General features: G+C 36.9%; 1 protein-coding gene across 1 annotated transcript in view; it reads right to left on the reverse strand.

Annotated features, from left to right (window-relative positions):
- Positions 1-913: 913 nt before the first annotated feature.
- The window catches only part of LOC104622392 (DNA nucleotidylexotransferase-like), a gene marked incomplete at both ends in the record, with an annotated part of 41,666 nt that continues 22,321 nt past the window's right edge, over positions 914-20,258 (reverse strand). The window contains 3 exons of the mRNA XM_010289157.1: positions 914-1,002; positions 2,450-2,713; positions 11,356-11,458. Of these exons, the coding sequence (XP_010287459.1) occupies positions 914-1,002; positions 2,450-2,713; positions 11,356-11,458 (456 nt within the window). The remainder of the gene's footprint in view (positions 1,003-2,449; positions 2,714-11,355; positions 11,459-20,258) is intronic.

The following is a 20,258-nucleotide window of genomic DNA, read 5'->3' on the forward strand; positions in this document are numbered from 1 at the left end:
TGTGTGAAGTGGGGATGCTATAGCATCTAAGCCTGACAAGCACATATGGAAACAGCTGAAATGGAGCGAAGGCTTAGATCATTGCTGCATCTCACGAACACTGAGACAACGCTGCAGGTAAGTAGAGATGCTAAAAGCAGTCTCCGTTCTGTAAGGAATATATAGGAAAGATTAATGCAGAATCTTGACATGGTACTTTTGCCTTTCCCTATAATGATATCAATAAACATCTTCATTATTGATTTTTGCTTATTATTAAAATGGTCTAATACAAATATAGACATTGAGCCAGATTAATGCAGAGATCAGTATAACTGCAGCCAAGAGCATTTAGACCAGAAGTACTATCAATTACTACCAAGTCTGGCAAGCCCGACTAAACAGAACTCCACATAGACTTCTGAATGCAGGGCTTTAAAAGCAGAGTGATCCCTGATCTCCACTTAGTATCATACCCTACAAAAACTTCCTCAGGCCTTCTAGTTGGGCCTGTGCCACTCAATATCTCTTTTTCCTTCAAAATGTCAGCACAATCCCTGTTGAAATTGTGCCTGCAACACAGAAATGACCTTTCATTGTGAAATAGGACAGTAAAATACTTTTTTCAAATACTTGCAGATGAGTTGTTTTCATTTTTGTGAAGATTGCACAATTCCTTCCAAATATCATCGTCTAATGTATGCTTCTTGCTAAATTTCAGAAATTACCTTAGCAATGCCAAAAAAGATTTCTGGATTTATTTGTTCAGATTTCATCAGGTTCTGTCAGTGAAACTAAATTGTGAAGGTGGGAGTGTTTTACCACATAATAGATAGAAAATCAAGCTAAAATATTCTATAGACTTGAGTATCAAACATAAACTGAAAATGCACACTCAGAAATAAAAACGTTAGCTTTATTTCTGAGAACAAACAGTACCTTTCTCCTGTCATATAAGGCATGGTTATCCAATGTCATCTTCCTTTCATGAGTAGCATACTTGCGTAAATCACGTCCAAATTGCTGTAAAAGATATAACATATATGAGCAATTCTGACAAATCAAAATTGTTATCTTTTATATAAGAGCTCCAACAACAAACCAAATAATAACGAACACATTAAAATTACCTCTATTAGAAGACAATAGGCTGAAAAATGGATCATCTGAAAGGACAATGTTTTGATAGGCAACAGTCCGTCATTTCAGCTGGTTAGTCTGAGAATAGTTGGGCGCTGTACAAGAAAATAAGTTTATGTATAGCCTATGATGGGTTCTTATAGTCTGTAGGTGAATTATCTCAACAGGGAAGAGGAGCTGAGTGAGGCAGAGAAAGATACAGTCACTGCCTACTCAAACAATGGGCCTCCTAAAGTGCGTTTTTAGTGTAGACACCTACCTACAGAACTGAGAGAAAGTTTTTTAAGTAGTCAAACACTTCCAGGATAAGAAGGACCCCAAAGTCTGCAGAACCTAATCCAATGTCCAAATAAATACATTTTATTATCTCAAAAAAGAAAAGTGACTGAAGGAACTCATCAGCTCAGCAGGAGAACACATCAATAGCAACATTTTGCCTGGTCTAAAACATCGTGCTTTCGATTAACCTGAGCAGAACAGAGTGGCAATTCACCTGTACTTCTAGCACAGCAAAAAGGTCACCCAGAGCAGGCTCAGAAACAGTCTATTATACTATGTAATCACTCCCTAAGAAAATTAACATCAGAAGGCATGCATGTAGAACAGATTAATAAATAATTCTGTCTGGAGATTAATTATGTGTGTGTTGAGTTTGCATTTAGATAGAATTTTTTTATTTTGAAAATAATGTACTATTTTACATTATACCCACTGACTACAGTGTCTATTCTGAAAGTAGCTATCATTTCAAGTTTTCTTAACTTATTAAAATATCAATCAAAACATTTTATTCTAGTTCAAAACAAATGTGCAAATTTTAAAATTCAGCAATTTTTTACAGTTGAAAACACTCAAAATATAACTGAAACAAAACATTTTATCTAATCCAAAAATAAAGGTGTCAAATTGTTTTCAATTTCTTACAAAACAAATGAGGTTCCAGTTCAGAACATCTCTTCCTCAATTGTTTAATTTCCTGTATGTTAGTGACACTCTGCAAAGCATCTCTCTACTCAGTAACCATTTAAATTTCTTGTTAACACTAGTATGATGTAAAACGTAACATGATGTAAACTGACTGAAAATCCAGCTCTTCAGCCTATGATCCTAAACACTAAGCTTTGAGGAAAATAGATGTTAACTCCTCTAGAGAGACATCCATAAATGTCAGTGATGAGTTCATCAGCTCCAACCTATGATCATGCGTTGATGACAGCATGAAATGTTATGTGTGGAGATTTTTTAAAAATCCGTGAACTCTGAGTGGTCCTGCAACAGCAAAAATAGGTTAGTAATGCTAAGAAAACATAGAACTGTTGTGATTACTTACCCTGGAGCCTGTCCAGCCTAACAGAGCATATGCATATTGCTCAAAGGGAGTTATGACCAGATCCACACGGATTGCCTTCCAGTCTTTGACTTCTGCCATATCAAATTTTTTTGATGTGTTGTAACTGCTGTTGTCTACTCTTGGCTGATGCAATTTTAAAATTGCAAAACACTTCTGAAAATGATCCATGGCATCAATGCTTCTGCTTGGTAGCTGTTCCTTTACAAATGTTGATTCAACCATATCATAATATAGGAGTAAGCCCTAAAGAGAAGACATTACTCACATTGAATTGCTGGACTGGTTTTACTGTAATTCCAGAGTTCCTAGACAGTTGCCTTAAAAATTCATGTAAAATGCAGTTTCAGTAAACACAGAACTGTGCCAGGCCAAATCCGGGCTAAGCAGAGACATGAAACAGCTGCAGCTTTTGGAAAAATGTTAGCAGATCCTTTGAGGGAAATCTGTAGTCTTAGTCATCTGATAGTGGCGATGTCCTGGCCTGCACTAAGGAGACAATATTTGCAATTCTTCCCCTCCATCCTTTCCTCCTAAACCTTTGGTAGTTAACGTCAACAGAAATTTCTGAGTAGGGATTGATTAGTCCAGAGCACAGTCTTGCTGACAGATTCCAAACAGAGAATTTGGACTGTATCTCTTGTGTAAGATTTCCTTGTGACAAGGTCTGGAGTCTCCAGCGAGATGGAAGGGCCCTGCCCATGCCTTTTGTTTGAAGGGAGTGCACCAAAAAGCTGTTGATTCTCAAGAGCCAGATTTTATTAAAACATAAACAAGCTTGTCTTTTTATAATAGAGAACATTCAGAGTGAGAAAAATAGAAGGAACAGAGAGTTGCAAGTTATTTCCTCCTAATTCAGCACTGTAGGAAGGGTTGGGTGGAAAGAAGTAGTGCTTTCTTCAAGCCTTGCTCTGTAGCCAGCAACCTTTCAATGGCTCCTGGGTTTGCAGTGAACTCTGCACTATCTCTTCTAGTCCCTTAGGAAAAGCACCTTTCTGTCATTCCTCTGGCCTGTCTCTGTGCTTGTTCTTTGCATTTCTAGGCAGCTTCCAATGCTACTGATTTCCTGGACACCTCAGACTTACCCTGCACTCCCAACGCTTCTTAGAGCTCTGCATGTTCAACTGCCCTCAGGTAAAGCGCAATCTCCCCTCACCAACCAGAAAACCTCTCATCACCCAAAGCACAGCACCTGGGATGAGACAAGAGCAGCCTCTCTCTTCTCTGCTGCCCAGCACACTCTTTTTAAAGCATACAAGACATCAAATACAGAATAACAAAGAAATAAAGCAGATATTGTCCAACACACCACTTCCTTCAGTCACCCTTGAGTCTTCCGAAAACAAATGGCACTTGATGCATAATAATACAGCAATGTTCAGTGTCACTGAACCCATCTCTAGCAGGAGGGCTCAGCTGGCAAAAAGATTTGGCTTTCTGAGGGCAGTTCCACATAAAGGAAACACTTAGATGTGTGCCTAAGTCCTGGTACACTCAGCCTTAATTTAGCTTCTATGGATTCATAAAATATAGGAGACCACTGTGACTTCCTCCTCTGAGCTCCTGATTTCACAGAAAATAGAGACTTCTAAGATTTGCCTTTGTAAAAGAAATTTAAATTTGTTATAAATGTTAGCAACAATAGTGCATAAACCACTTTCTTCATAGTCTATCAAATGTTTAATTGTTATTACTACAAGGAAAACTACTAAACGGAACCTGCTAACTTCACGTTCTGACTAGATAATTTCATTAGTTTTCACCTTCAAGGTCAACAAGACTACAACTGTCACATCTTTTCATATCTCCTTTTACATTTCTTTAAACCTACACATTGATCAAACCCACTTCTCATATTTCTCACTGATGAGATCAATAGACTCAGTTTCTTACAATTTCCATCATCAGGATTTCTTTAGATCATTGGATCAGTTTTTTTGTCCCTCCTCTGAAGTTCCTCAAATGTTTACACATACTCCTTCCTCTAGACTAGAAATTCTTATAAGAGTCTTAACATAAAAAGCATGGTCAAGTATGCCCCGATTTTTAGTTAACATACCCCTTAATATATGGTAAAGAATCATATTAGTCTTGTTTTTGCTTTTTAATTGCAATATTGAACTGAGAGTGTATGGAAGTGGTTTTATTTGGTTGTTGATGGTTAACTACAACGGTCTCCAGGTCAGACCTCTTATGAACTCAGGTGACAATGAACTGATTTTTGGAAGAATATCTCCATATTAAATACCAGGTTTTGATTATTTCTTTTATATAGTGCAAATGTGGTAACTTTACGTGATAATATGTTAAATACCTTAGAGAATACTTTACAGCAATAAAATTACTTTTATCACTCAGAGCTATAAGTCTGACAAAAAAGCATAACAAAAACACTTAACAAGATATGATTTCCATGAAGAGACACTGATAGGTATCTGTTATATTTTCAGCCTCCGGGTTTTTGTTGATGATGGTTCCAAATTAAAGATCCTATTATTTTACTGGGAATCAGTCACAAGCTGTTTTATGGGTCACTGGGCCAACCTTTTTAATGATAACTATTTGACTTACATTGACATTCTTTCACTTCTTTGGAAATTTTTCCTGATGTTGAAGATTTATTATAAAATAATATGAGAAAATTAATTATATAGCTCATTCTCTTGGATCACTAGTTTCCAAGTCTGCTGATTTGAAAGAGCTTAATTTTAACAGGTGCTCTCTCATATCCATCTTTAAAACACATAGTAATTTTTTCTTCATTTTACCCCAACATCACAAGGCACTGACGCTTGCTATTTCCAAACAGAGAGTCAAAACAGCTGTTGAATGTTAATGCATAACTCCTTATTATCTCACTTTTTTTGCTGAAGCTACGCCTGCATTCAGGTTAATTTTCTTACTTTTAATCCTAAAAAATGCTTTTAATCTCACTGATCATTGACAATTAATTGACGACTTCAAGTTTTGATTAAGCACTGACAGTCTTCCTATTCTTTCTAAAAATCTTCTAGCTACTTCATCGGTGCTTTCTCATCTTTTCCTTCATTTTCCTTTTTGCTCTTTGAGATTTGGGGCATTACATAGCATATCCCAGAACGAATCTAAATAATTTATTTCCCTGGGCAGAATCCTAACTAGATCAAGTTTTGGCAAAGTCTTCTTTTATAGTTCCAAATACCTACATTTCCAGTACCTATATCCGTGTTTGTGTCCTCTGTGTTCAAATTAAGTTGAAATCTCCTCACTTTTTGTGCAAGAAAGCAGGAATTAAAGCCCATCTTTAGATGGACTACAAAAGGAATGGAATTCTACTGGAGGTGGGAAGTCTGATAGGATTTTTGTTTCTAATCACTTGAGAAAGCCAGCAAGATATCACAGCCTGCAGTGGTTTCTTCCTTCACAGGCAAGCAGATGAGCATCTAGGGAGTCTTTTGTCTCAGTGAGATTTGGGGACAGTCACACATGGCCACCAGTACCCCATACTTGCATTTTTAGCCTGTAAACACTTGAGGAAATATGATTATGTATTACCTGTGTATCTGTAATAGATAAAATGGCCTTAACATAAAATGCTCAGGCCTTTTAAGACATTCGTTTTTAACTTTTAGTCATACGTTGTGTCCTCTGCTTCATCAATATTTTCATTCTAACACTTAGCTGTCTTATAATCTATAGATGATTTCTTCTGAATCAGCTTTACGTAGTTTTCAGAGTCATTTTTTCCAGCTTGCTACTCATTACAGGAATATGTATTTGTAAATGAAACTAGGGTGAATTTGATATGCCAGTCTTTGCTGTATTGCACACATTGAAAAAATGAAGACATTCCCATTACCTAAAGTCATCCTGGATACCACTTACTAACGGTCTTCCCTTTGAGATCTCTCAGCTACTTGAGGTGTACAAATTCTGCCTGTTAAACCACAGCATTTAAAGATGGGTCTCTCTTTTTTCTCATCCTATTTTCATATTTAGGAACTTCAAGGGAACACTCCTTGAGGTCCCTGAGGTTTAACATCAAGCAATCATGAAGAAGTTACTACAAATCAACACTGGAAGGTTTCTACTACTGTTTTCCCTTGCTGACTAGGCCATGTCTTCTACTTGAATACATTTTAAGTATTTGCAGATGTCCATGGTTAGCAAGTGTGACTAGAAAGATATTTTAGGACTACCTCTCTCTGAGTTATTCTGTAGTTTTTTCATAGCTTGTTGGCTGGGCAATTTCTACAGCTAATAGGAAGAGCATGAGAGCATGTATACCACTGTAAATATCTACTTCAACTTAAATTACATTTTTCAACTTAAAAAAAATGTAATTTTGCAACAATTACACAGGTGCTGAGTTCAACTAGCAGTTGAAAACTAATTCAAAGTCAGGATATAACCTCTAAATAGGAGCCAAAGCCTAGGTCATATCCATTAGGATAATGTTTCCAATTAACCTAAACACACCATAAAGTGCTGTAGACCTTGTTTACGCAATCAAGTTTTAAAATGTCGGCACTTTCATTCCTCAAATTTACAATACCATCAAAACCAAATGTATGTTTTTAGGGCAGTTATCTCAATACCCACAACAATTTTCCTTTTTAGAATTATTATGCACTTTTTCTTAAATATATTGAGTGCTGTCACATCCATTGATATTGGAGTAAGTCCATGGTCAAACTGAGGAAAAGTGTGAATTTTTAGAAAAATATAAAATTAAAAGCTGAAAAATAAATCCAAATATGGTCGTTAGCATTCTTTATCATTTTAAATTAAATTAAATTATATCCTATTTTTAATTTCACAAGTTGTCATTATTCATAATTCTTGGTAGCTGGATGAGTTCTGTTAAAGCTACATAGGACCATTTTATACCACCTGAAAATGTAATCCAGTATGTTCTTCTGAAATGTATATATGTTGTTGCTCTTTTTTAAACCATCTCAGAAGGAAATTAAGTGAAACTGGATTTTTCTTCAGTGAAATACCTATAGCAAATCCAAAATAGAATGTAGGCATGTTAGTTCAGAGAAATCTCTACCTAGGTGAGACAGACGGAATTCTACAAAGTGAAACAGCTCAAGGAACTGATACGTGGGAGCAGTCAGGCCTGTTAGGGTGAGGAATCATTAGCAAATGGCATTAAAGGCTTGATTAGCAATACAAAACTTTGCAGCTGCTACATAACCACACAGCTGCCTTGGTCCCTTTTTCATCCTGAAGTTCCCTGTACATTGGAATGGTCTAATTCTGTGCATGTCCTGATCAGCCTGGCTTTGACAGCAATGGACAGACCAGCACCAGAGTCCAGGAATGAAGATGTTTCCCTCATATGCCATGAGTATTTGCACTGGCGAGCAAGGTAAATTGATTGATAGATAGATAGACAGACATACTGACCCACATACAGATATATAATACACACCAGAAAGATCAGATGTCATAAGAAATGCCACTGCTGCCCGGATCTTCACTTAAGAGATGGCAGGAAGCGGAACACTTCTGCTTACCTTATGCAATAACCTCACAGGCAAGACAATCAGATTCAGCCCCATCCTCTGCCTAAAGGGATTTAAGCCAAGCTCTCTCACGCCCAGTACTCTAACCACTATGCAATACTCTATTTTAGGTAAGAATGTCCTCAGCTCCTGATGCAGCTGAGACAGAATGCAACAAAAAATACATAATGCATTGAGTCAAAAGGTGAGACAATATGTGTTCACAAAGGGGCTCTGCATCCTTATCTCCATCTGAAAAAAACAGCTCTTTGCTCCAGCCTCTTAACCATTTCTGTATCTTGTCTTAGAAACAGGTTTTGTTACTGCTAAAATCCAGCTGTCATTCAGTAGTAAATGTGCTCCTCTTGTGTGAAGGCTGTTTACAAAAACCTGTTTCCAGTGATGAAAAAGTAAGACTGGTTACTTGCTCCTCACCATCGCCTTAACTGGACATCAAGCCTTCCTTTCCTGACCTGGTCACCTCAGCAAGGGTGAATAATAGAGTCTAAACCAGACCACTAATATACTAAAATAAGTAAGCACAGGCTGGCATCTACATTCCTCATTTTCCTAAAAGCCGAGAGAAAAATGCAACATTACACTTACTTGAATACACAGGGAAAGAACGAAGAGTGCAGGAATATTGAAAGTACATATGTAACAACAGGAACAATGTTAAATATAGGTATATAGGTTTTTAGCAAAAAATTAAAATGTCTTTACACAGTGTGTGAATGAAGCTGACAGAGATGGCTCAGCCTGTTTGCCCACAGACTTCCAAGCTTGAACCCACAGAAGTAGTTTCTTTCTTTCTTTCTTTATGAAGCTTTTTAGAACCATTAAAACCATAACCTGTGTACTGTATTACAGCTTTTCAATTTTGCTACTCTACTTTGAAGCTCAATGGAGACTTTGTGTTCTCTGTTCCTCAGCTCATTTATCCCTGGTGATGCTGCATCAAAGAGCATGATGTTGTTGATTTAACCACTTGGTTTTCAACAGCTTTCAGTGGAAGGATCTCGTTACATTAAACTTCTCAGCTAAGAAAAAGCCTCTTTTAGACTATTTAAATAAGGCTGAGGTTCATAGTTTAGAAGTGAAACATTGCAGAATCCTACACTAAGAGCTGCCAGAAGGAAGTCAACATTGTGACCTCAGTGATGTTCTTTGATGAATTTGGGCTTTGAAGCAGTAGCACAAAAGTAGAAAGCTGTAAAGCAGGAGACAGATGTACTGTCAAAAACTATAAAAATGCTTTAAGCTTTGGGTTTTTTGTGTTCCCCCTCCCCCTTAAAAACCAAAAGTGATAAAGAGGCAAGAGGAGTATAATTCCTCTCTTTCTTTTTTGCATTCTTATTTTGCTGGCAGCTTATTTTTTAGTACTGCCAATAAAAGCCTGTATATTACAACTGCCACAGTAGAGAGGCAGTATAGCTGGTAGCATAAGCCATAAAAATTCTAGGGGACAAACAGAACACAGAAAATATTTGTTCATAGCTTTAAGCAATCCCCAGCTTGTTTGGGTTTTGTTTGTAAAGCCGTTGTGCATCTCCCCTTCTGACATGCTTTTCCTCGTGCTGGGATCCCTAGAGGAATCCTAATCTTTTCATCAAACCCTTGGCCACCCTTGACCTCCCATACTCTCCCTGCACTCGCTTCTGCCAAATTTTATCCTTAAAAAAAAAAAAATCAGCAAAAACGATTTATTTTCTATTTCTTTCCTTTCAATTCCTTTTAGTGAAAGCAGCTCAGAGTGACCTGAAAAGCTTCAGCAGTTGCCAGACTTCTCAGATCACAGCCACTGTTCTCATTAACGTAAGTGGATTGTGATGGAATGGGAGAAGGAATGAAAGGCTGCACTCAGGGCAGGCTTTAGCCTCAGCCTGTTGTCACTTTTCCTTTCTGCTGTGTGGCAATAAACAGGATTTTTGGAGGACCCACGCGTGGCTTCCTAGAGGTTTAAGTCTGCTTAAGAAGGCAAAAGGACAGCTTCCAAGAAGAAATATAGCTTTTCTCAGAATAAAGGGAGTAGAATGACTGAGAAAGAAACTTTACATAAATAATAAAAAGATAAAAAATAGCGTAGCTCCTCAGCACTCATTAACTGCAACAGCTTCATTGCTTTTCATATAATTTTCAATTATACCTGCTAGCAATCTATTTCAATACATATACTTTCTGTACAGAATTAGGATGGAAGTCACAGAAATCTAAGAAATTAATAATAATCATTTTATTATGGTTTATTCTTTATCATAGAAATTAAAAATAATCATTTCAAAGACCAAAAGTCAACCAAAGAAAGAGTAATTCAGCTAAGGCTGTATTTTACGAGGAAAAAACAAGTTCCATTAAAGCCAGTTGAAAGGTTTTGACCACCCTGGAACAGATAACTTCACGCAATAAGATAAACTTTTGTCTGGTCAGATGTTTTTAATATCTTTCACGTGTTAACCCATTCAATATTAATTAAAGTACCTAGTTCAAGAATCAATTCAAAAGCATTCTCTCCAGGTTATCTGCACTGAAAGCTGACTTTACTTAGCAGTGGGGCATTTGGTGATTCACCTCAGACAGTGCTGGCCTTTTACGTGTTGAAATGTATTCAGTTCCCTTGAACAGTGCAGGTAGTAAATGTTGAAAAATATCTTAGCTGGCTAGAAAGGTAGAAAAAGAAACAAAAGCTTATTAATCCCAACATACTATATTTCTGACCCAGGAATATTTTGAGGTGCTTGTTATAATTCAGACTCTTCCAATTTTAAAGCTGCTTGGAACTGAAGAAAGCTGAATAGGAAAAAAAACCACCCAATCCTTAGATGGGCAAAATGCTTGCATTCTTCCAAACCCAGACATCATGGAGGACTATGTCAATTTTTACAATATTCCAATGGAAGCCAGGGAAAATGTTCATCTGTGGGCTGAAAGGAAGCCAGAATTCCAGGGCTTTGGTACCTAAGCTTTCGGACTTGCACACCTCGCATCAGGTGAGGTCACCCAAATCCATTACGCTTAAAGCTGGAGCTCCCTGAAGTAGTTCCCGTTGGGAGAAGCTACTCCCATCTCAAGGATAATCAGAGTTTGGTTTCAAAGTATCTGGACAGTTTTGCTGTGTCACTCAAAACTCCACCTGGCTTGGTTTCTTATCTCTGACTAGCTGTATATTCTTAGGATAAGATATAACAGAATATGTGTAGTGTACCTTCAACTTCAGCATTCAGCGCTTAGGGTTGCACCTAGATCATCATGATTAATAACCAAATAGAGCAATATTCCATTTCAAAATATTGTAGTCCTCTCTAAAAACGAGTCAACATTTTTTAAGCACTTAAAGTATGCTTAATTCAGTGCTGTTAGAATACGTCTTTTTTTGGCCAAATATTATTTAGTTCATACCTGCTTTTTCCATAAGTCAACAACTTTATGCAGAAGTTCATCATCTTCTCTTGGTCCTGGATTGGTGATCAAAAAATCTATATCATGTCCAACCTTCTTCCCTCTAGAAGCAATAGAAAAAACAAGAAGACGAAAAGAGCTAAGTTCTTGTTGATTTTCACACTACTTTTGAAGAGAATATTTTTGCTACACTATAAAAAGAGTTTGCAGCATCAAGTGATAGCAATGTTTCTTGAAACATAATCAAAATGGAATCTTCTATTTCTTTTATCGGGTCTGTCAGTGTTCTTTGTTAAGCAATAATTTAAACTTTTTGATGTATTTTCTCTATTGTTCAACTAGATACTGCAGACCCATTTGGTGATGTTAAATCCCTGTCTTTCTTCCCCTTAAGTCCCAGAAAAGAAGGTTTCAGTCATCTTTGGATAAAAAAAAACATAATCAAAATACCATACCATATATTATGAATCCAGTGCAGGAACAGCAGATAAACTTGACAGTCTGACTACTGCAGGCTTAAATATTCTTCTTTAGCTCTTGATGGACATTTTAATGAACAAAAGTGTGATTATGAATAATTGTATTGTTTTCTTTTATGGCAGACATAAAATAATTGAGTATTTTACATTTCTTCTTTTCTAAAATACAACAATGTTTTTTGCAGGGATTGAGCTTGATTTTTTTCAAGAATAGTTCAGCCTTAATGTGATTAAAGCTTTTTTATCACACCCACTAAGGATTTCACAATTAGATCTGTATGTACAAAGTTTAATTGTAAACATTTTTAATGAATAATTATGTCATAACCTCTTGTTTTTCTTCATTTAAATCTAAGTGTTCAGCTTGCCTTTCACCCACTTACCAAATGTGCTAAACCCAAGTCAGATTAAGACGTAGCTATCATTGGAAAACAAGAAAAACATGCTGTTGGAAAGTTTCCCTTCAGAATTATAAAATGTTTGAGAATCTGAGAATTTATCTTAGAGTGCAATTCAACTGAGGTTTGCGGAACTAATACCGGGTTTTTGTTTTGGTCTAAGTACTGCAACAGGGACTGCATACACATCTATTTATTAGCTGTAATCAGGCCAGCCTAAGGAGAAAGGAGCAGAGGAAATATTTCTGTAACTAAGTGCCGTATGTAGAAGGTGGAGTAAGCACTCAAAATCTGGAGCAGTGACACTCAAGTGCATCACACCTCCAAATACTTTTCCTGTGCTCATGGGAAAGTCTATTCTTGCTGACGTTCACAAGGGTACATGATGTTATAACTGTGTTTCAGTTCAACACTGCGCCCAGTGTTCAGAGAACTCGTGAATTGTTATACAAACAGTGAAAATTAGAACTGTACAAACCAAAAGGTTTGCTTTTTTTGTATTTAACGAAATAGTTCATTCTCTTAAAATAGTCCATAAAACTGAATGTAATTTCTTAAACTTGGAAATTTGTAGGAACGGCACTGCTTGGCAGACACGTCAGCTGCCATTTGTGCGGCAGGAAATCATCTAACTGATGGAGAGTTGAGCAGCACTAGCAGCACGATGCAAGGAAATGAAAACCGAGGGTTTGCATGTGACAAGCAGTCTAACTCACTGTAGTGCAACTATTGTGCCATGTCTGCAGCAGTGTCAAAACTGCTTAAATAGGTGGAAATTATTTCAAACGAAGTTTCAAACAAAGCATCAGTCTAGGCTTATAAAAGGAACAGCAATTTAAACTGAAGAAGTTAAAAAAAAACATTTAGTATTTCATGCAACACTTTCTGAGTTATTTTGTAGAATGACATTCGTTATCTCTTAAATTACCATAATAATCCAAAGCTCTTACTTAGCACTTTTTATTTACATGTCTCAAAATGTTTTTTCAAAGAGAAGGAATTTACTATTCTTATCTCAGAGTTACAGAAAGTGGCATAAGAAAACCTGCCTAAAATTATTTTAAAAAATGAAATAAAATCAAAGGAGGAAATTGGAAGCTGATGGAATTGAAAGCCGATTCCCAATTCGTCCTCTGGTACTCAACACATGCATATTTGGGGTTAATCATACCTACAAACTCCTGCATCAGTCCAGCCATAAAATCCCAAGAAATCCAAGATGTTTCACTGGCCATCTACTTCTCAAGACAGAGAGCATTTATTGAAATTATTTTCATAAGTGAAGTTAAAGTATTTAAATCTGATATAAAAGCACATAATATAAAACCATTGTTATTGTCAGAGTTCTATTTCAGCTTCTCTTGGAACTAATTCACATTGGATTAATTTCTGACTGAATTTGTCAGGCTGTTACAGGAACATTTAGTCTAATTTCCATGAGTACTCTTTACCAAATAATGTATTTCATTCTAGAAAAATTTATTACCTTCCTTAAAATAGAAAAACAATTTAGTAAATTAAAAGGTTGTACAATATATATTGCTTACAGCTTGTAAATCATGCAAAACAATGCAGCGAAGTGCACATAGATTCAGAACATCATTCTATTGAAGCTGAAGGGAACGTGGCCATTGATCTCAGCAGAGGAGGGCTTTTCACATATATATATTTATTTACAGATATTTATATATTTGTGTATGTATACATATTGGGTATTCATAAAATTACATAAAGGGCACATGGGATGGGATGGTGCCAAGGTGCTCTGCCCTCAGCTCAGGAAATACGTTACCGTATGCATTTGTTTATCACTTATTAACTCTATATGCACATCAACAGTCCATTGAAGCTGAAGCTAACTATATACCTAAAGACTAGATATGACACGGGACTTGATGATATACAAGTTAAACACCATGGTGCCAGACATCTCATCTTCCAACTGGATATGAAAACCTAGAATTCATCACCTGATTAAGTGCCTCAGAGAAGAAGCCTCAATCTCTTGCTCATTCCTGAAGCTCGCCAAGAGGAATGCTGCAGGATGCACTCTTCTTCAAACTCATCACATTCAAGAAAGCAGGTTCCTTACAAAGGACTACAGGTGGGCTCCACCATAATTTAGAGACTGAAGGGGGTTAACTAAGCATCATTCACTTAAAAATGGAAACAAATAGTTTGTTTCAAAAACAAACATCAAATTGATGCTGTCAGTGCCTGGTTTTGTCTTGCATTTTGTAGCCCAGTGACTGGCGCAGTGATTCCTCACCCTTTTATTGCCTTATTTTTCTCAGTTAGGGATATTGGTGATGTACCTGCTTCACAGGAGACATCTCCTCAGTCTCCTCTCCTTCCGCCTTCCACTGGGGTACAGTTCCAGGACCAGAGTTCAGAGACAGTCTTTGGGTCCATGCCAGTGTCCACAGGATATTTACTTACTTGTTATTAGCTATTGGATTAAAACCACTCAGCCAGGAAGGAGAACACTGTTTGAAATTTTCACAGCCAAGTTATTTGTCATCCACTGGCTGTCAGATACAAAACGCAGGGCCCATGCTTGGTGCAGGGAGCAGAGTTTTAAGAGTTTTCTCTCTAAATGGGCATCCTAGCCAGTACGCTACATCACACTCTCCCCTCCTGGCTCTGCAAATCTCCCATTTTATACCGCAGGGTGGCATAGATCCCCTCAGGCTAGTGGTTTTAGCCCACTAACGGATAGTGGGAGATGTAGGGATTTGATTCTGGCATGCCACTGCCTATGTACTCTAATCGTAAGGCTTTTATATAAAATTTGAGTACTATTTTAAAAATAAAAACAGCTGCAGTGACATTTCAGAAAAAATTGTACACATCCTCTTAAAGTTTATGAGAGTTGCTCAGAGCTTGTCTGTTTTCTAGGCCGCCTGTGAGATGAGAGTGATAATCTGTCTGGTTTCTGGATTCCAGCTGGGCATAAGCAGGATGTGTGAAAATATTTGCTCATACTTGGAGGTGCTGGGGTTGCCGTGAAGCAAAAGCACAGATGCCCCCAGGTGCAGTCAGGGGCAGAACTGGGGAGTTCAGGTGCCTAAGACTTTGCACAGGAAGGGACACGGGTTCAAGTTTTGCATATGCTGTTCAGATCTGTTTACATCTTCTTTTCCTTTTCTTTAAATCTAAACCTAGGTCTTGTCGGGCTGGAGCTATAAAAAAACCAGCACTTCGCAGAACTGAAATTGCAGCTTAGGTTTTGTCCCAATAATTTATTCAAACCTGAAGACGATAAAAGACAGAACACTTAATTTTGTTCAATTCTTGGCTGACTGAACTTGTATAAAGTTGATATGTTTCTTACTAATCAATGAATTACCTTTAAGGTTGGAATTATCTTTTTTGCTGTAACTGTTTTAATACAAAATATAGATTCCAAGTCATCAAACATAACTATCGTTATGACTAAAACTTAAATATATGAATGAAAGGACAGTATGGCAAAGGATAATCACATTGTTTTACTCTACAAGGGCAACATATGCATGATTAGACATTTTACGCTAATACTATGGGTGCAGAGTATTTTGAAACCTCGGGATATTATATAACGGCTAAGCCATATCAATGACAACTCTGATAAATTTACCTTAGTTGAGGAAACATAGACTGACATTTCTGCTCACAACATTTCACTAATGGAGGAGCTTAAACCACTTCTTTGCAGCAACGAGTTCTGTGTCAAAACCCTGAAAACCATTTAGCAATCTTTGTGCTTATACAGAGTTAAAGTGGATACAAAAGATTATACTGTATTTCCACGTGTGTGCTCGCATTAGTTAAAACTATAAGCTTCTCTTAACTTTGCAAGCCCTTGAAGTGTATGAAATACAAAATGAATATTAACAGCCTGTGTTTATGAGTAACTGCATCTCCTGCTCAGGCATATTTCTAGAAAATATAAGCATCAAATAAAATCACAGACAACAGAATACCTTCGGACAGATCTGTCATAAAACTGATTTATTATTACCTCTACTATTGACATTATATTGCGCATAGAAATATTACTTACTTCTTAGTGTTGCCAAAATATTCTGGGCTTTGCCTGCTAACCAAGGAAAGGTGTTTCTCCTTTGAAATGTTGCAGTTTAAGTCCTAGATTTGTTCACCACCATCTTCTCTAACAGCTCCTTTCAGTTGTGAGGGCCCTTCTCCAAGAGCAGCCCTTTCCTTCAGCTATGGCCAGATGGATCCAAGCTCGCCATTACTCACAGTACTTACACACAGCCCTGCATTTTCCACAGAAGCTTGCTCTACTGTCGTTTTCCTTCACTGGCTTCCACTATATCCAGTTTTCTTTCAGGTCTTTATAATTTTGCCCTACAATATGATTTCTCCCTTTTTTTCACAATATAGATAGTTTATTTTTTAAAATATTTTATGCTCTACTGCAGTAACATTCACACTTTTGTCTGCTTAGCATTCAGAGACCATGGGAATGATAAGGAGGAATACTCAAATCTAGGTAGTTTTTTTGTTTCCTTGGAATTCTTTCCTAGCTTGATTTTACAGTCTCTGTATTAGATTTTTTTTTTTTTTCCTTAGGTGCACCTCACTAATTCTTTCTCACTGACAACTCTTTAAAATCTACCTTGTTAGTTAGTTAGTTAGTTAGTCTTGTTAGTTTTAAGTTCCTAGAATCATATTGGTAGACGTAAAAGTTTCCTCTCATTTGAGAATCCAACTGTTACCCTGCCGTGGAATAAACCAGAATGAATAGGATAAATCCATGGATAAAAGTCCTCTGTGAAGTCCTTCAAACCATTAAAGTGATTAACTGAATGACCTACCTGAAGTACCAGATGATCATAAAAATGACTTCTGACTTTAAAACCTTGAACACTGTACTAGGCTGGTCTTTGGTTTGTTTAAGTTATTTGGTAATGGGTCACTGTGATGTTTTGCTTTACAGACTACATTTTTGTGTTTTCAGAGGTTCACACTTTATTCAAAGTGGGATTATAATATTTTTTACAAATCCTTCTCAAGCAAAACCTCTGACTTCGCTTCTGTGTGACAACAGTTCTCAGGTTGAATCATTTACCTCAGATCTGTCCTTGTCAGCTAAATAACAAATGATTTGCCTGGATTCTGATTAGAAATGCAAAGTGAACTTTGCTTTGTTGGCTAGAAAGTTTGGACCAGGAGTCCAATTTAGTATCGGGCTTCCCAGGGCAGTCTAAAATACTCTTTCTTCACAGCTGCCATAGTCTGTAATTCAACCAGTCTCAAATCATTTTAGGAAGGGTACTTGAACACTCTTTTTGGGGAAGAAGGCATTTAATATTCAGAATAAGAAAAAGGTTTTCAACAGCTGCTCAGAAAGATCATCAGAGATGACTGTGGACCACTAGGTCTGCACTCTCAAAGCCTGGACTGAAGACAAGCTGGCCAACTTGTATTTCTGTTTCTCAAAAAACAGATGGAAATTTTCCAGCTAATTTGGGGTTTTTTCATTTTGTAACAGTCACAGCATAGCCAAGTCTCCATGTATTAAGCAAATTCTCTCTACTCCTTATTCAGACAAAATTCTCGTTGGTATAATGATGGCATTAGAAGTGGTGAATGAGCTTGCATATGTGCTAAACCCTTCAGTGTTTACACACGCTTACTGAACTTCACACATGAGAACCGCCATAGTTATCAGAGGCATCAATCACTTGCATGAAGTCAAGCATATATATTTTTAAGAATCTGGAGGAGTAACAACTAACAGGTGCTTATTTCCAATGTCTGAACAACGATATTAAATAATAAAGAAACATAAATTTATGTGGGGTTCCTGGAATGAAGTAAATTAATTGCATATAATTAATTACATAACAACTCTTCAAATCATACACTCATTTGACTGCCACAGAATGTAACATAATGAAGTGGAGAAAGATAATGGAGAACAAAACAGATTTGGCATAAACATTTCAGGCTTCTTTCTACTTCACTGAATCCTTTATTCCTGAAGAAATTGTGGGAAAATATTGATTGTGGAGGAAGGCATATGAACACTTAGCATTGGATATTGGCTAATGTTCTGAGTTAGTCTGATGAAACTGGATTGTGTTTACTAAACAGTAAATTTATTATGAGATTAATATTCAGATTCCACAGATTGAAATGGTTTTAAAAAATGTTCATGGATGTTTTACCCATATAATTTTCAGCCTTTACATGGAGTAAGAAAAAACACAGAGCTGTGAAATAGCTTCCTGAGAATGACTGCTATCATGAAAGACAGCAAAAAAAAAATAAAAACCAGGCTGTCAGGAATTGCTATGCAACCAATATTCACCATAAAACTGGTAAGATTTTTAAACTCTCACTTCCCTGACCATTTTGTTGCATAGTTACATTTTGATACAGAAAACTAGGATGAAAAGTAATCTCAGACCAGAACTACATGGAGCAGGTCTTAGATAGCATGTGGAGAGTGTGCACAAAATATCACAGGGTATAACTCTCCCTTCATTTCCAAGAGCTCAGATTAAAAGCAATGCAGCTGAAATTCGTTTGTATAGCATGCTGGATACTAGCTAAAACGCTGAAAGCCGCTATAAGAGTCCTTTATTTTTGGAAAAAAATATGGGCATTCATTACAGGGTAAATGAAGTACCATCTTCTCTGCATTCTTCTTCTGGGAAATGCAGGGAGGACAGCTTCTAGACAGACACCCCCAAGTGATTTGAAAATATTCAAATGGCCTCACATATTTCCTTGAATATAGATGAGCAATATGCATAAACCTCTAGGAAGACCAAACGCAATTGCTGAAGTGATGATTGTGTGGCAATGGGAAAAGGATTAAACTTTGCAGAAGATTACAGATAGCTGAAGGAATGGACTAATTGTGATATAGCACAATGAACTTTTGTTTAAGCAGCAAAGAAAAAGCTTGGATAAGTAGCAGAATCACTCCTTCTGGATATAGCAAACAAATAATTTGTAAGTACCGTAAAATGCACATTCCTGAGAGAAAACTCTAGTAGCCTCAGTGCACGTACATGGTTACAGATAATCACAGCTACAATCAAACATGCACACACATGCATACGTAGTTCACGGATTTCTTTCTTACTATTCTAATATTGATGCCATAGTTTTACTCTAGAAGGGTATCCTCTACTCTGGGTCTGATCTAACTCCCACAGTACTGGCAAAATAGAGAAATTATTTGACACCAGAGTTTGACCAAACAGAAGTGGCATGGTAGTTCTGTCTCTAATAACCACAGTCCTGACCAAGGTACCTCTACTACCTGTCTCCACCAGCACGTGCCTTCTCAGAAGAGGAACAGAAATTCTTATTCCAAAGCCCAGGTAATTTGTATGCTTTTGGATTTGCTTATTAAACAGCCTTTGCTGAGAACTTGAACAAGAGATGGACAATTTTTTACAGACAGGTATCAAAATAATTCTGAGTTGTTGTCACTAGAACTATAAAGAACTATACCTTCTTTCTTGTATAAATCCCATTATAAAGAGAAAAAAGTCTTTAAGCTGGAAGCACTGGAGTGTGGCAATGCTACAACTACTACATAGAAGTTAAAATGCTGGACTGTTTAACAGCCAGAGGAGAAAAATCCCACTGATGGCAAAGCAGTCACAGATTTCATTCAGCCAAGAATAATTCTTGTCTGTAATACTACAGATTTTCAAAACCTTCTTCCATAACGTTTCATATTCAGGTATAAGTTACTAGCAGTTTAATAAAATGTAAATTCAAAGTAGATCAATAAGTAAAATTCTCAGAAAGTTTTGCCTGAATTAAATTTACTGAACTCAGATTTTAATCAGAAATTAATTATTTCAGCACACTTTCTTCTGTGATTTTTTTCAGGTCTGAAATCTGGACCTAGAGTAAGTGGTTTTATTGACTTAAAAGGACATTGACCTTTGCTAGGTTTGTAATTAGTAAACTGAAAGGGAAGAACAAGGCACTTTCCAAGGAAATAAGCAGAACCATATCTATACAAGGGCTTCTGCAACAGAGATTTCCT

Source organism: Phaethon lepturus, unplaced genomic scaffold, assembly GCF_000687285.1.
Source record: "Phaethon lepturus isolate BGI_N335 unplaced genomic scaffold, ASM68728v1 scaffold27450, whole genome shotgun sequence".
NCBI lineage: Eukaryota > Metazoa > Chordata > Aves > Phaethontiformes > Phaethontidae > Phaethon > Phaethon lepturus.